Raw genomic sequence first — 16,845 nt, 5'->3', positions numbered from 1 at the left:
AAAACTTAAGTGCTGAATAAACCACAGGAACTTTACATTTGTTTACTTTCTCCTCCATGAGAACAAGTTTATACTTAAGACGTTAAAAAGGACAGACTAGTCAAATAGACAACGCTGTTCTCTCAATATATAAACAATAGATCTTGGTCGAAAACAACAGTCATCTCTTTCCCTCTCTGAAAAGGACCAAAAAACATGTCTTTTAGAAATCAAAAGACTTTCAATGATATGATTTTGATTGCTTGGGTGTTCAATGATTCACATAATTCTTCAAAACAAACTTTGATTTCAAGTTTCACCTACCATACTCATGATTCTGCCTCATATTTTCACACGCTGTCTGTTTTTTTTTCAGTCGATACCATTTTAATTAGAATATACCGTAATTTAGATTAATTATTATTAGTATTAATATTAAAAGTCATACATCACTGTCTTCGTTTTCGCTGCCTTACATCCGGTCATGTATTTTATTTTGAAAAATAAAGGCCACCCGGAAGTACTTGAGCTGCCGCCGGTGTACATCCGGCTCGATTGACAACATTTTCGGTATCCTCCGAGTAAAAACAAACATGTAATTTTTGTATTCTCACTCGCTTAACGTCGCGAAGCAGACCGATTCTTGGCCGGTGAAGGTTATTTGTCAGAGTAAAACCGTCTGGAACAGCAACAGAAGCGGCAACTTGGCCCAAATCTTAATTTAATGTGCGTTTTCGGAGAGACATCACACTGCTACTTTGCTTCATCGACAACAAGTACGGATATGTAGCTAATGCTCTCCGCAGGCTATCTTTGACTCTTTGCTCAAGTTATTCACGAAGAGGTCGAAAAAAAATCCATCTGGCTCCTTTTTATGTTTTCTACTTTTAACCATTAAAGTCACCGGGCTTGTTTCGACTAGTTTGCTACGAGGTAAAACACACCTAGCGATAGCATGAGTTTCTTCAGCTTCGGCCAAAGTGCAGAAGTGGATGTGGTGCTGAACGACGCCGAGACGAGGAAGAAGGCGGAACATAAGACGGAGGATGGCAAGAAAGACAAATACTTTCTTTTCTACGACGGCGAGACGGTCAGCGGGAAGGTCAATGTGACGCTGAAAAGCCCCGGGAAGAGGCTGGAGCACCAGGGGATCAAGATCGAATTCGTGGGGCAAATAGGTGAGTGGATGTGGGTCATGGCGTTTTACGACAGTCGGCGCGCTTTACGGCCTCGTCCTTTGGGAGTGCGTTGACGTTGTGCGGGGTTTTGCGTGTCCTCTCTTCCCGCAGAGCTCTACTACGACCGCGGGAACCACCACGAGTTTGTGTCCCTGGTGAAGGACCTCGCCAGGCCCGGGGAGATCACCCAGTCGCAGACCTTTGACTTCGAGTTCACCCATGTGGAGAAGCCCTACGAGTCTTACACAGGCCAGAATGTGAAGCTCAGGTGACCTTTGACCCCGACTGTTCTCCTAGTGATGGCATTTTTAGCCCCCCTGCTTGCTTTCTATTTGGACTTATTGACAAATAAGTGCAATGCAAAAAAGGAAAAATCAGCTTTTGACATTTAGTTTATGAGTTAAGTGATGTGAATTTCCATAGAACGCAAAGATCACTACACAAATCTCAGGAAGTCTGAGTTTCCCGTGTCAAGCAATCGTCTTTGGAACCGAACATTTCTGGTTGGTTTCCCGGCTCCTCCTAGTGTGTCCCAAGTGTTTTTGAGCAAGACACTGATCCCCTAACTGCTCCCCTGGTGCTGGTTCATCCATGTGAACGGGGGTTAATAAAGGATAAATTCATATTTCTAATTACTTTTCCCCTTTAAAATGGACTTCAATAAGCAGGACTACAGGAGTAAATCAGAAGACATTCATCTGATCTTTTTTGTATTTATGATGTGCTGTGTGAAGAAAAAACATAAACATAATGTTGGAGAAATACACTACCTTTGCCGTATGAGAAATTGAAAAAATAGATAAACAGCTCAACAGGTTAGTACTATCCAAGCTACTATTTTTTTCTCTATATGAAAGGATTCAAAGTGTTAATGGTCAAATGTACAGTAAGGAAACGTGTTTCCCAGTACAATAAAATTGAGACATTGCTTTCTGCAGTGGGTGCCAATATACCACTGCATGATGTGAGGATGAGACAGTGCTCATTTAAAATGGCCCCCATCAATACGCGGCCTCGTTTTTAATTCATCAAAACCAAGGCTTTTTCCGTTCATCTGGTGTCAGCCTGCTTGTCTCCGCCGTCCTCCTCTCGTCCAGCAACACTTCATCATTCAATGTCGTCACAGTGAATTGACTTCTGCGGCGCCAAAGTATTGATGTTTTATTTTCTTAAAAGCACCTTTCCTCCTGATTCATGTGTCCTGGTACTACCGCCTGGTCTCCTGTCATCGCATTACAGCTTGGGTTGGGGTTTAAGATGGAGGGGGAGGGCAGGAGTTACCTTACCGCAGACTGGAGAAAGGGGTTATCACTATCTATTGTTTGGATTGGGAGTCCCCTAGTGGTGGAGATGTCACACTGACGGACGAGAGCCGTTCAGCCTAAAATCCCCGTCAGACGTGAACTAAACATGTGGCGTCACGCTCCTTTTCCTCCTCTGCAGATACTTCCTCCGTGCTACGGTGACCAGAAGACTCAATGACATCAGCAAAGAGATGGATATCGTGGTCCACACCCTGAGCACGTACCCTGAACTCAACTCCTCCATTAAAATGGAAGTGGGAATTGAGGATTGTCTCCACATTGAGTTTGAATACAACAAATCCAAGTAAGGAAGAAAATTCCCTCGCTGCCGGTTTTGTCCTTCTGCAGAGGGATGTCGCATCAATTGAAATGATTAAAAAGCTTTTTCCGTTTGTCATTTTTGAGTCGTAGTTTCAACCAAATGGACCGAAAAGCCTACGAGCGTCATAGAAATGTGATTCCCGCTCGTGCAACGCTACGAGTTGACAGCACTTAAACTTCCATTTGTTTTATGTTCGACAGATACCATCTGAAAGATGTGATTGTGGGGAAAATCTATTTCCTGCTGGTGAGGATTAAGATAAAGCACATGGAGATTGACATCATCAAACGTGAGACGACGGGCACCGGCCCCAGCGTGTACCATGAAAACGACACCATCGCCAAGTACGAGATCATGGACGGCGCGCCGGTCAGGGGTAAAAAGAAGGAAACAAACAAATAAACAGTTACTCCGCGATCCATTACGTCTGCCCATAACTCGAAGCCTTACAGCCTGTTATTTGTTTGGCCCCCTGCTGCAGGAGAGTCCATTCCCATACGGTTGTTCCTGGCCGGCTACGATCTGACCCCGACCATGCGCGACATCAACAAGAAGTTCTCTGTGCGCTACTACCTGAACCTGGTGCTGATCGACGAAGAGGAGAGGCGCTACTTCAAACAGCAGGTGTGCGACTCGCGTTATCCATCACGTGTTACTCGGCCGGCGGGTGGAGGGTTTCAAAGGTGTGGAATAAGCACGTATAGGAGGAGGAAAATGCAATAGTTGTTGGACAAATACCAGCTGCGACTAAGCAGCTTTGAGAATTGAGCCAAGATTAAAGCATTACAACAATTTGGGGCCGGGATTGGACGGCTACGCAGAGATTTTGGGAGACAAAAGATACGATTTAAGTCCCTGAATCACACAGGTTCCACATTCTGAAGTTTACAGATAAAACGCAGTCATCTGCCGTAATCACCGTATAATGGATGTTTTCCAGTAAACTACAACTTAAAGCGTAAACCGGTAATCGACCTAAACCGATGCGTCGATCAATTGTCCGAGAATCACGAGGTAATTAATCGGTCGTTTGGATAATCCGGTAATTGTTGGAGTCCCTGCCGTGCACAGGTTCATATAAATATGTCGAGCTTCTAGTTTGCGGCCAAAAATACGATGCAATTTGAGGTCATCTTTTTGGGCTCTGGGAACATGTTGCAGTCTTTTTCAGGATTATCTGATTAGGCGAGGCAGATTTATTACCTCTCCATAGACATGGCGACACAAGTGCCTCACAGATGAAACAACGTGATCAAGTGTTACAGAAGCAGAGCGGGAACCACACACACATAGAAAAGGAGATAAATATAGCCGTTCGGCAACGGGAAAACAAGTTCAAAGTATGAGTTCTCAGATCGATCGCTAACATTTGCACCCGATTAGATTAGGTCTATATTTATAATTGAGAATGAAACCGTTTCTGTGCCGCAGAGAATATTAAGGTGACATCACAACCTCCTGCAACTGCATTGCTGTGGTAATAAAACATCTCTTAGGTCTCGATGGATTTTCTGTCCAGATCCTGTAAAATACAGAGCTGAGTCGATGTCAGTCAGTCTGCGTCTGGACTCGCCGGTGCAGGTCAGACCGTCCTTAAGGGAGAAAACCGGACAGTGGAAAAAAATCTCTCTTTATTTTTTAAAAATAGCAGAATGGCCTCCGGGCGGTACCGAAACAGCGACCTTCAAATATGAAGGCTGAGACACAAAATGCATGACATTCCTCCAACGTGCTTTACACAAGCCTTGTTGAGCTGTGTGGATCCTACCAAAGCACGCTGACTTTTAAACACAGTTAATAAATATTGTCAATGAAAACATCTGCTCCCTACATCAGGGCAGGAGTATGACTTCTGCTCTTTTTCCGTTGACTTGCTTTTTCCTGCACAATCCGGCAACACTCGATTCACAGCCCGCGGGGAGAAGGTTAAGCTTCTCTCTACACTTTCTGTTAAAAATCAGAAATTTTACTCGTCAAGGAAGAAAAGGATGTCTTATATTACAAGATGATCCCTTCAAGTCCGGCATTGAAGGGTGTGTGCATATATAAATACACTGCTCAAACAATAAGGGAACACTAAAATAATACAGCCTAGATCTGAATGGATGAAATATTCTTATGAAATACTTTGTTCTTTACATACTTGAATGTGCTGACAACAAAACCACACAAAAAATATCCATGGAAATCAAATGTATGAACCCTTGAACCTCAAAATGAAAGTGGAAAAACACCAGCATTAATGTAATGTCCTTAAAACACGTCTAAATGAATGAGTGCTGCTTCCTAAGTGACAGTGTGATTGACTTGGAGTTACAGTGTGTTGTTTAAGTGTCCCTTTTATTTTTTGGCGCAGTGTGTACACATATATACACTGCTCAAAAAAATAAAGGGAACACTTAAAAAACACATCCTAGATCTAAATGAATGAAATATTCTTATGAAATACTTTGCTCTTTACACAGTTGAATGTGCTGACAACAAAATCACACAAAAATGATCAATGGAAATCAAATGTATTAACCCATGGAGGTCTGGATTAGGAATCACACTCAAAATTAAAGTGTAAAAACACACTCCAGGCTGATCCAACTTTGATGTAGTGTCCTTAAAACAAGTCAAAATGAATCTGTGTTGCTTCCTGAGTGGACACTATGATTTCACAGAAGTGTGATTGACTTGGAGTTATATTGTGTTGTTCAAGTGTTCCCTTTATTTTTTTGAGCAGTATATATGTGTATATGTGTACAACTGGGAAACAGTTAGCCCTCAGTGTAACCAGGTTTTTTCGCTCACCTCCTAGGAAATCACTCTTTGGAGGAAAGGGGACGTGGTGAGGAAGAGCATGTCTCACCAGGCCGCCATCGCCTCGCAGAGATACGAGGGTTCAGCGGCGTCGGAGAGCGCGCTGGAACAGTCGGCGAAGGAAGACAGCGGGTAGAGCCGCCTCCTTCTCCTCTGGTCAAACTCCTCAGCGCCTCCGTCTGGGCCGTACAGGTACCTGTCCACTGTACGCCCGGTGGAGACGCTGCTGTCAAAGGGAGGAATAAGGGAGACTGACCCACAGTCAGGAGCTGGGATCTCTGAAAAAGATCCGTTTGCATGAAGTATTGTCAGTGGCTTCAGGCTGTTGGTCTCATCCTTCCTCATAAATACCTTTTTTTTTTTTCTTTATGGAAATCAAACTAATCTTCTGTTTCACTGTGGAAAAATCTTTTGCATCATATTTGTGAAGTCCTTCGGTTTGTTACCTTCTGATGGTGTGTGAGATGAACAGACGTCATTGTTATCTGTTTTATCGCAAAAAATTCAACACTCTGAACATTCCATGTTTAATTTATTCCTAATTTCGACATAATCCGAATTATCTTTGCACTGCTCTATCTCCCGGAACAGGTTTTTCTTTCCTTTTTTGTTTTTTTGTTTTTTTCTGCATATGTGTGTGTGTATATGCACAAATGGTAGTGGAACGTGGGAACTGGAATGAAGGTATTATCCCGAGCATTTTTAGATCTGTAAATAAGAGCTAGACCAGAGGTCCAGTTCCAGTATGTGTTCACTCATTTTGCATTACACGGTGCCACGTTCATAGCTTTTACCTCAGCATTCCAGTGGTGTTAGGACAGGATAGAATAATACTTGTGTTAATAAGGTATGATAGTATGACATCCTCTGTATCTCCTTTTATTAGAGACTTGAAAGTTGTGCCTCGGTGTAACAAGTCAATGAAATCCTCCTGCCTCTAACATTATTTTAGTCTTTTAACCAGAGAAGTTACCGTACAACTATCTATCTTTTTTGACAAATGTTTAATTACCCCTTGTCCTCGAAAATCTAATAAACTGCCAAATGAAAAGGAAAAAAAAAAACTCAAGGTACTTCTTCACGTCCACAGTGGGATTCGTTTCAAACTGAAAAATATGCGGAGGCATCGAGATTCCTAAGGCAACTGATATTCCATAATATATAGTTACTGGCGCAGATCTGCATTCAATCCCATGCAACTTCACATAAAGAAGCATCAACTTGTATCTGCATTCTGTGCAGGAGCATCAAGACTTCTGTCAGAAATACACCTTTTAATGAACAGGAAACAACAGTAATGTCAACTACTCTAACTTTTACATAAATATCGGCGTGCCGCGCTCGTGATTTCCCCGCCGTTCTGCAGGGTCACATGCTTCCCATCCTCACAACGGCTCCCGGTCCTCCAAACTCAGGACAAAGTTGAACTCCTCTGCAAAAACCGGTAACAAATGCAGTGTTCACGTTCAGCCGTACGCTAGATGTAAACGTCAAGAGCGGGTTTTTGAATAGATACCCGCGGTGAGCGGCTGCACCGACAGCCTGGCCCTGGTGAAGAGCGCCATGTCCTTCAGAGGCCCTCCTTTGGCTCGATGCTTCAGGTGGTACTCCTTTAGCTCAGCCAGAGGAATGTATCGCTTCATCATCCGTTGATATTGAACGTCCACCTGAGATCGGAAGGGAGGGGCACACACCAAATGGAGGTCGGTCGCCGTTCGCGGCGCTACGGCGTTTTATCAAGCAAACGTTTTACCATGCTCCACTTGGGGTTGTCTGCTTTGCTGCTCGCGTCGAAATGAACATCTTTCTTGTCGAACTGAGTGTGGTCCACGTAGGCTTCCTTCACGATCTGGTGGGGAAAATCAAACCATTATTTCTATGTCGGGGTCGGCACTGATTGATCAGTAATGCCTTTTTTTTTTTCAAAACAGGGAAAATCAGTGACTTACCTTCATGATTCCTGCTATCCCTGGTTCCTTGCAGTTGCTGTGGTAAAAGAAAGCCAACTGCTCTTGTTTCATCTGCCTCATATAGTTGCGTGCCTGGACAGAGAGAGAGGTTTCCACAGATGGAGGAGGCGATCTGCAAAGCTGTTGGAGACAAACCGTAAAGTCTTGTTTTGTTGCTTCACCTGGTAATTGCGGACGCCGTCCCAGCATCCCGACTGGTCGGGCAGAGCCTTCAGGTCCTCGATCCCGAACTGCGGAACAAACCGATCCCTTTCACTGGATCAGGTGATCGGAAGGCGTGCAGGTGAGACCGTCTGGCTGTACCTTGACATCCACGCCTTTCTCGATGCGGGTCTCGGGCTCAGACTTCATCAGCCAGTGACAGATCTGCGGCGGGCCTGATGATCCAGTATCCTCCTCGTCTCCAGCCTCAGAGACCGGAGCTTTCCTCTTCCGTCCAACCGTCTTCTTCGCTGAAGACTCTCCCTCGCCTGCTTTTGCTGTGTTGTTGACGGCATCGCTTTTTACTCAAAACAACCGGACAAAGCGGTTCACTTCACCCAATGTTCTTCTTTAACTACCTTTGGTGTTTCTCTTAGGAGGCATCACTTCCAGTCTGCAACAACGCCAGTGATGGAATGATTTCTCTTGGCCCGAGGAAGCAAAAGGATAAGAATTACAAACTGTACTAGTTAAGTACTAGCGGTCTTGTGTACAGTCTGCAGAAAACTCAACTTCCAAAAGCATCACTGGCACGCTTGCTGATCTGCAACATTCGTGGGATATTACACTGAACGTAAATACATGAATAAAAAAATGTTACATAAATGTTAAAGTGAGGCTATTGCCATTGGATAAAATACATTTATTTGTTTTTTTAATTCATATTAATAGTGACTGCTCCATCAGAAGTGTCAGGGAACCAGCGACCACAAGAACCCGCGAAAATCCTTAGCGTGTGACGTCGACAAACTTATTCATGCCCTGTACTTACTGAAAGGGCTTCTTTCTCCTTTTCTTGCGTTAACTCTTCTAGTGACGTTGAATACTGGAGAAAAACGCCGATCGTAGATTGATGTTTAATCAATCAACAAACTCATTCATCTGAGCGACCTTGTTTTCGTTTCCGTGTTTAAAAAAAACTACATTTCCCAGCAGCACCAGCGGCTGCGTGACGTAACGTTGTGAGGAGGGAAACATGGCGGTCGCCACTCTAGCAAGAGTCGCAAGACTCGGCACCCAAATCTGCCGAAACCATCGTTTAACATTCAGCAGAATCTCACTGAAAAGAGGGATATCTTCATGCATCGATCGTAAGTTTCAGAAAATAAAATTCAGATTTTTTTTTTCAACGAGAGTCTAGTGTCCTGTAATTAAAATCCCCCCATGAGTAGTGTTGTGATAACTTTTGTAAGCTAACAACCGGGGTAACAAACGGGGAACCCTAAACGTAGGAAGGTAAAGAGAGTTAAAATAAAATTTAATGACATAATATTCAGCTGACTGTCATTGGCAGGAGCTGGCCGTCCAGTCCTGTAAGAGAGAAGGCTTCACTCCCCCCTTAACACCGCCCCCCTTTTCATTGGGACTAGCTAGTTTAGCATGTAGCCGTCATTTACGGGTTTCCACATAGGCGACCAAACCCCCCGTTTGCCCGGACATGCCCTCTTTATAGCCCAGGATTTATTTAATTTTTTGTTTTTTAAACGAGTGAAAATGTCCTGGTTTCATTGTTCCTTAAAGGACCTGCAAGCGTGTACTTACATTGACTTGCGCCTCGCACAGAGTATTACGGCACTTGCATTGTATTTTGTTGTTTTTACCGTAACAGCTGTTCTATTTGAGCAACACAATTTCAGGGGTTTTCTTTTTTATTTGTTGGTAAATGGAAAAGTGCATGTCAGAGCAGCTGTGCAGCACAAGGAAGAAGGGAACCAAAGACTTGTTTTTAAAGGGGTTTCTGAATGCGCTGGAAAGGAGAGAAATGAAGGTTAGTCGCTGTAAGACAGAGTATATGTGTGTGAACAAGAGGAACCCGAGTGGAGATCGAGAAGTTGGAGGATTTCAGGTAATTGGGGTCAAGAATCCAGAGCAGCAGAGAATGTGGAAAAGAGGTGAAGAGGCGGGTTCGAGCAGTTTGGCGAAAAGGGTGCGAAGAGATAGAAGACTATCGTCCAGAATGAAAGGAAAGGTGGAGGAGACAGTGGGGAGACCAGCGATGCTGTATGGACTAGAAACAGGTGCAATGATGAAAAGACAGGAGGCAGAGCTAGAGCTCGCAGAGATGAAAATGTGGTGGTTCTCTTTGGGAGTGACCAGAGAGGATCAGGAATGAGTCCATCAGAGGGACGGCACGTGTTAAATGTTTTGGAGAAGGTCAGAGAAGCCAGACTGAGATGGTTGGGTCATGGACAGAGGGGGAGAGTGAATATACCAGTAGACGGATGCTGGAATTGGAGCTGCCAGGCAGGAGGTCTCAAGGAAGACCAAAGAGAAGATTTATGAACTTAGTGAGAGAGGATATGAAGGTAGTTGGTGTGAGAGAGGAGGATACAGAGAACTGGGTTAGATGGAGATGGTGGATTCACTGTGGAGACCCCTGAAGGGGAAAGCTCAAAGGAAAAGAAGAATTTGTCACAGGGGTGCAGGACATGTATGCTCGAGACAAAGTGATGACTGAACTGGTTTGGACATGAACCCCCCACTGTTCATCTCCAAAGCATGGTGAAGATCTGGGTAGAAGGTTGCTGAAGGTGAAGCTGCCAGGCAGGAGGTCTAGAGGAAGACCAAAGAGAAGATTGATGGACGTCTTGAAAGAGGATATGAAGTGAGTTGTTGTTAGAGAGCAGGATACAGAGGGTATGTTTAGATGGAGAAGGTTGACTCGCGGTGGCGACCCATGAAGGGAAAAGCCCAAAGAAAGAAGGGTGTTTTATGATCAACATGATTGCATTGATAGTAAGATTTATATCGTCAAAAATCATGTGCTAACATAAGAGGCATTACTTCCATCTCTCTTTAGTTCCAGAGGTTTTTATTTTAAATTTTAAAATTTTTGTTGCTTTTTAAAAACAGCACATGTTGAATAACTTGTCAGAAGCTTACTCTGTCTGCGGTTACAACGGATATTGTTTTGTTGTATAACTGAGTTTTCTATCCATGCAGAGAAGGTGTACTTTAAATATATTAAAGTTATTTGGGAACTTTGAGTTTCTTGAAGCGGAACCCAGTGTCTCCTTTTTTTTTTTTTAAAAAAAAAGAAGCCTAGTTTTACTTGCCTCATCAACCTGTTGTCCGCATTGTTTTCATGGCATCGTGACATCTGATGTGTTTCAGAGTCATCAGTAATATCCGTGCGACACAGAGAATCGTGTTTATTTCATTTTAAGTTCCTTCAAATCTCATGTGCTCCTTCTTTATCGCAGCTTCTATTGGACTGACAGACGAACAGAAGGAGTTCCAGAAAGTTGCTTTTGACTTTGCAGCAAATGAAATGGCTCCACACATGGCCGAGTGGGACCAGAAGGTACGTCTGGAAAATCCACACGATTGCTGCGAAAAGCTGTTCCTCCGTGAGTAAGATGCTCCGGAAAAAAAGCACCTCCAGAAAATCCTATTTCCGGAGGAGTCTACTGGATGTATTGACCTGTGATGAGATGTTTTTATTCATATTTAGGAAACATCTGCATCTATTGTTCGCTCTCTTCTTGTACTGTTAAATTCTTCTGTATTGATTCTTTGCTCAGGAAATGTTTCCGGTAGAGACGATGCGTAAGGCGGCCCAGCTGGGCTTCGGCGGCATCTACGTCCAGCCGGAAGTTGGCGGGTCGGGACTTTCTCGACTGGACACGTCGGTTATTTTTGAAGCCTTGTCCACCGGATGTGTGAGCACCACCGCGTACATCAGCATTCACAAGTATGAACCCTTCATTTTTCTATATCATCATTTGACTGCAGCTTACGGCTGAGGCTCAGCTTGTGTGTGCATGTGTGTGAGAGTGTGTGTGTGTGTGTGTGTGATCCACTGTAAAGTGCTTTAAAACAAGGCAAGGAAGGTGCAAGGTGATGAAAGTGATATACTTTTTTTTTAATGTTAGAAAAAAAGACAGTACGTAAATCACGTTGCATTTCTACACAGAGAAGAATTATTTTGCAAAAGTCTTAGTAAATTGCATTTTGATTATATAATTCAAGTTTAGCAGTGGAAAGTTTGACACACGATTTTGTTAGTCATTAAAAGAAATGGATATAATTATGGAGTGCAGTTTTCATGGCATAATTTGGAAGTCAAATCCTAGTCTGTAATTTAACGGGAGAATTAATGATCGAGAAACTTGAAAACCCTGCAGTACAATTACAGTTACATTTAAAAATTAAAGATATCGTCATTGTAAGCTGTTAAATGTAAGAGGGAGTCGGTTGAATTCTACATATTTTCAACGTGGTTATTATTATATTTCTGCACAAGTGCAGGCTCTTCCTCTCTGTGCATCAGTACAATAGATGTAAATACTGTCTACACACCAGCATGCATGCTAAGCTGCTGTTGGTTGTTCTGCAGCATGTGTGCCTGGATGATGGACACCTTTGGAAACACCGAGCAGAGGGAGAGGTTCTGTCCTGAGCTCTGCTCCATGGAGAAGTTCGCTTCGTACTGTCTCACCGAACCAGGTCGGTCATTTTCGGACTTTACGCGAACGATCGCGATTCAAGTTTCGGTTCCCCAAAGCGAGGGTTGACCGTCTTCTCTAAACGGGATCTATTCTTCCAGGCAGTGGCAGCGACGCCGCGTCGCTTCTGACCACCGCGAAGCGGCAAGGCGATCACTACGTTTTAAACGGCTCCAAGGTAACACGTCGACTTCTCCCGCTTCCTGAAGGTCGTGCACGACTGCGCAAACATCGACTCGCAAATCCCCGGTCTCTCTGTGAGGCAGGCGTTCATCAGCGGCGGAGGGGACACAGATGTGTACGTCGTGATGTGTCGAACAGGAGGCAAAGGACCTAAAGGCATCTCCTGCTTGGTGGTGGAGAAAGGAAGCCCGGGCCTCAGCTTTGGAAAAAAAGAAAAGAAGGTAAGAGATGACAGTGGACCGTCACTTTTCGCGGGAGTTACCTTCATTTTGATGGGATTTTCAGATATATACTGCTCAAAAAAATAAAGGGAACACTTGAACAACACAATGTAACTCCAAGTCAATCACACTTGTGTGAAATCATAGTGTCCACTCAGGAAGCAACACAGATTCATTTTGACTTGTTTTAAGGACACTACATCAAAGTTGGATCAGCCTGGAGTGTGTTTTTACACTTTAATTTTGAGTGTGATTCCTAATCCAGACCTCCATGGGTTGATACAATTGATTTCCATGGATCATTTTTGTGTGATTTTGTTGTCAGCACATTCAACTGTGTAAAGAGCAACGTATTTCATCAGAATATTTCATTCATTTAGATCTAGGATGTGTTTTTTAAGTGTTCCCTTTATTTTTTTGAGCAGTGTATTAACCCTCAACCAACCTCCTGCAAACTGTTATCGACCCACCGTGGACTGGATTTCTCTCCCCACACTCTTATACAGTACACTCAACACTTTTGGATCAATGTAATGTACAATAAACATTGAAATACAACATAAAATGTATTTTGTCTCGTCATCACCCGTTTTGCAGTTTTACTGTACCTGAAGGTCGCGGTCTCCTTAATGTTTGCTTCGTCTTTCGTCATGTGACAAACTGTAGAGTCGTTCATTTTGCCTTCGTTTAACATATCGGGATGTTTTATCTCTTCTGCAATAGTTAGCATCTTCCTGCTACACTTGAAGTCTATAGCAGACTTTTGGGCGTTTAGGAGGCATCGTAGAGCGTGGGTTTATGGCAAAATAATCAATGACTCACAAACTAAACAGCACAAAGTGGACGGTTTCACGCTTATGGGAAGTGGACCGGGACATTGTATGCTGGGCACAACCTACAAGGAGATCAGCCGCTTCTCTCCATGAACCAATCAATGTGAGGAGCGGAACAACGTGATCTATCGGCCAATAGCATGCCGAGTACGGATCTCTGTAGCCAATGATATTCAGTATGAGATCTGGTGCGGCTCCAATGGTCGGAGCGGGAGTTCGCCATGCTGGGTATCTTTGTTTAGCAAAGGACATCTCATATTTCATTTCTTTCATAAAATTAATTTTAGTTTTACTATATTTTTTACTGTTTTTTTTTTCTTCTTAGAAAAGAATATGGCTGTTTCATTACAAAAAAATGTTCAAATACTGCAAAAATTGCGAGATCCGAATTACAAAAAAATATCCACGAAGCAGCGAGGGCACGAAAGCCGAACCACGTCGTAGCGATTTTCTTTGTGCATTTGATTTACAGTATATCCTTGCTACGTTCCAAAAAGAACTCGTGATAGGCAAAATCCGTGAAGTAGAAACCTTCATTTCTTTTTACAATTATTATACAATTAAATACTCTATTATACATTGAAAAGAAAGAACAAACTATTCTACAGGCTCAATCATTTGTTTCACAAATAAAAGTTCTGTACTTTAGAAACGTTTTTTTCAACCAATAACTTCTGTACTGTACTGTCAAATAATAATTTTAATCATCAATGTGAACAGAAGGCTTCAAATTGCAGAGATTAGCTCCGCCCACCACGACCCGAGTAATTGGATTTAACAGGAGCAAATTTAACCCTTTTTGCATCCTTACTAAAACTTATCGCTGCTGTCGTCCTTATGTTTTTTTCTTCCTTCTTTATGGAACCAACTGAAGATTAATTAATTCCGTAATGCCGACCTACAGCCGCATAGCTTTTAGCTTCCCTTAGCATGTCCAGAAGTTTAACTTTATCTGCGATAGATAGCATCTTCCGCTGCCTTTTGGGCCCTGCAAGGGGCTTTTGTCGCTCCAGAGCGTTTTGTCAACATCATGGGTTTTAGAGAAACTCGAAATCGCAAGAGAATTTGCACATATGTAATGTAAATTTGGCAAGCTGTTTTACGTACGTGTACACATTAAACTGCAACGTTATTGACGCACAGGTAGAGAAGAAGCGGAGTGACTTTTTAGCCAATCAGAATGCAGAACACAACGCACCATGCAAATCCGTGAAGTAGCGAAACCGTGAAAAGTAAACCGCGTTATAGCGAGGGATCACTGTGTGAAGTTCTGACATCTCCACATTGTTTTCCTAAATCAAGCCTTGCCATCGGCCACTAGATGGCAGAAACAAGTCAAAGTCAGCAGCTTTTCTTCAACCTGCTCTCCAGGTCGGTTGGAACTCCCAGCCCACCAGGGCGGTGATATTTGAGGACTGCGCTGTTCCAGCGTCCAACCGGCTGGGCGAAGAAGGCCAGGGCTTCAGTATCGCCATGAGGGGCTTAAACGGAGGCAGGATTAACATCGGTGAGAAGGAAACCTCTGACGGACCGGCCAGTGAGCTCGCAGAAGCGTCACAGGACGCGAGGAACAATCTGAGAAAAGAGTTCCTTTCCTAACAAGATGAGTAAATGCAAATTTGGCCCGCAAAGCCAGACCAAATGATTATCAGAGCTGGCCCGCCAGTATATTTACAGTGCATGTATCGCTAATTCTACAAATCCCAGAATTTTCTGCTGGTATTTGGGCACGAAAATCTCAACAGGACCCGTAAACGCCCTCTCCTCTGTGTACAGTAGTTATAGCGACCTCATGCTAATACTGGCACCCTGCTGCTTAGGCAGAAAACAGGATTTTGCATGTGTGCAATATCAAGTTATATATTGTATAGTATTAAGCTATATTTAGTTTTTAAGCAAAACATGTTTGGGTCCATAAGAAAAGGTTATTGTTAGATCTGGAGAAGATTTTTTTCAATAAATATCAATGTTACCCTGCAACTTTGTCCCAGTTTTGAATTTTTAGCCCACTTTGTATTCGAGTTTGACACCCCCGGTTTAGACGGTGGTGTAAAGAACTCGCCGTGTTCATCAGATATCATTTTAGCGACCGTACCAGCTCTGCGTTTGACACCCACGAGCTTCTTTCCTTGTGAATCTCCTGCAAACAGCATCCTGTTCTCTCGGAGCGGCTCATGCCTCCGTACAGCTGGCGAGGGATCACCTGTTGGTGCGCAAGCAGTTTGGCGAGGCGCTGTCCAACAACCAGGTAAACGCCTTACATTTCCGCGCTCCTCTAGCTGGAGGGCTCACGCCGTTTCCTCCCGTCTAGTTCCTTCAGTTCAAACTGGCAGAAATGGCCACGAAGCTGGTGGCGTCTCGTCTTCTGGTGCGCGAAGCGGCGACGGCGCTTCAGGAGGGTCGTCCCGACGCGGTGGCCCTGTGCTCCATGGCCAAGCTGTTTGTCACGGACGAGTGCTTTAACGTGAGCGACGACAGGTTTACGCTGATTTTTTTTCTTTTTTTTTTATCGAGCATTTTAACATCGTTCTCTGCGTTTTGACAGATCTGCAACCAAGCTCTGCAGATGCACGGCGGGTACGGTTATCTCAAAGACTACGCCGTGCAGCAGTTTGTCCGGGACATCAGAGTGCATCAGATCCTGGAAGGTGAGGGCCTTTGACCCGTCCACTGTTCTTAAATCATTAAATATGATTGAGTTTTACCACTTTTTTTGCTCTTTTGTTTCACTCGCAGGAACAAATGAGGTGATGAGGATGATCATTTCCCGGAGTTTGCTGACGGAGTCGTGATGACTGATCCTCGCGATGACTGATCCTCCCGACTCGAATGCTGAACGTACCTCCCGGCTAATTCAGTGTGACCGGTTCTCCGAGCTGCTCTCTGCATCATAGTTGTTCCAAAGGGGGAACGAAGGTCAGTTTAATATTTGTCACAAACCAGCCAGTAAAGCCCAGTTTTTAATGTCACATTAGGTCATTCAGTGATATCAAGGCCCCCCTGGGATGAAGATGCACTTTGAGCCTGCTGCCTACCGTTTAGGTTTCCCCACATGGTTGACACTCTTGTGCTTTGTGGAAAGGGATTCTCCGGAAAGACGTTTCTGTTACAAACCCGTTTTGTCCTGAGAACACGGCAACAGCTAAACTGCGAGGTTAAAGACAAAACGGTACTCATTAGCATGTTCCGCTAGCGCTAGCGTCAGGTGGTGGACACTGTAGGAAACAGGTTGCATTGTGTGTGTGTGTGTGTAAGAAGAACAAAAGATCTATTTGCCAATCACACTCCAAATAAAACGGTTCTGATCTTGCGTCTAATGAGCTGTCATTTCCTCCCGCGGTGAAACCCGAGTGTTCAACGGAAAGGAAACAGGAAAAGAAAAGAATATTTCGCCCCACGAC

General features: G+C 43.8%; 3 protein-coding genes across 5 annotated transcripts; 2 read left to right on the top strand and 1 right to left on the bottom strand.

Moving 5' to 3' along the window:
- The first annotated feature begins 495 nt into the window (after window positions 1-495).
- Window positions 496-6,652, top strand: vps26b (VPS26, retromer complex component B). The gene is made up of 6 exons (XM_086164065.1): window positions 496-1,157; window positions 1,269-1,425; window positions 2,601-2,765; window positions 2,984-3,159; window positions 3,265-3,407; window positions 5,587-6,652. Exons 1-6 carry the CDS (start codon window positions 935-937, stop codon window positions 5,722-5,724), a joined length of 1,002 nt encoding a protein of 333 aa, XP_086020191.1. The 5' UTR covers window positions 496-934; the 3' UTR covers window positions 5,725-6,652.
- thyn1 (thymocyte nuclear protein 1) lies at window positions 5,670-8,665 on the bottom strand. 3 transcript variants are annotated; one of them, XM_086164067.1, is made up of 8 exons: window positions 8,532-8,665; window positions 8,119-8,182; window positions 7,862-8,037; window positions 7,720-7,788; window positions 7,538-7,630; window positions 7,342-7,437; window positions 7,105-7,255; window positions 5,670-7,020 (listed from the first exon to the last, which is right to left on the bottom strand). In XM_086164067.1, exons 2-8 carry the CDS (start codon window positions 8,141-8,143, stop codon window positions 6,974-6,976), a joined length of 657 nt encoding a protein of 218 aa, XP_086020193.1. In that variant the 5' UTR covers window positions 8,144-8,182; window positions 8,532-8,665; the 3' UTR covers window positions 5,670-6,973. The 3 variants fall into 3 exon arrangements, with proteins under 3 accessions (XP_086020193.1, XP_086020195.1, XP_086020194.1); XM_086164069.1 differs by having other exon boundaries at window positions 8,119-8,153; window positions 8,532-8,660; XM_086164068.1 differs by having other exon boundaries at window positions 8,119-8,190; window positions 8,532-8,585.
- acad8 (acyl-CoA dehydrogenase family, member 8) lies at window positions 8,607-16,752 on the top strand. The gene is made up of 11 exons (XM_086164064.1): window positions 8,607-8,850; window positions 10,963-11,063; window positions 11,284-11,453; window positions 12,099-12,208; window positions 12,309-12,385; window positions 12,474-12,611; window positions 14,816-14,951; window positions 15,595-15,692; window positions 15,756-15,908; window positions 15,990-16,092; window positions 16,181-16,752. Exons 1-11 carry the CDS (start codon window positions 8,736-8,738, stop codon window positions 16,234-16,236), a joined length of 1,257 nt encoding a protein of 418 aa, XP_086020190.1. The 5' UTR covers window positions 8,607-8,735; the 3' UTR covers window positions 16,237-16,752.
- Window positions 16,753-16,845: the final 93 nt, after the last annotated feature.

This window comes from Fistularia commersonii, chromosome 18 (assembly GCF_037954325.1).
Source record: "Fistularia commersonii isolate RoL2024-O1a breed Wild chromosome 18, RoL_Fcom_v1.0, whole genome shotgun sequence".
Lineage (NCBI taxonomy): Eukaryota > Metazoa > Chordata > Actinopteri > Syngnathiformes > Fistulariidae > Fistularia > Fistularia commersonii.
This window is presented reverse-complemented; position numbering and strand designations above follow the sequence as displayed.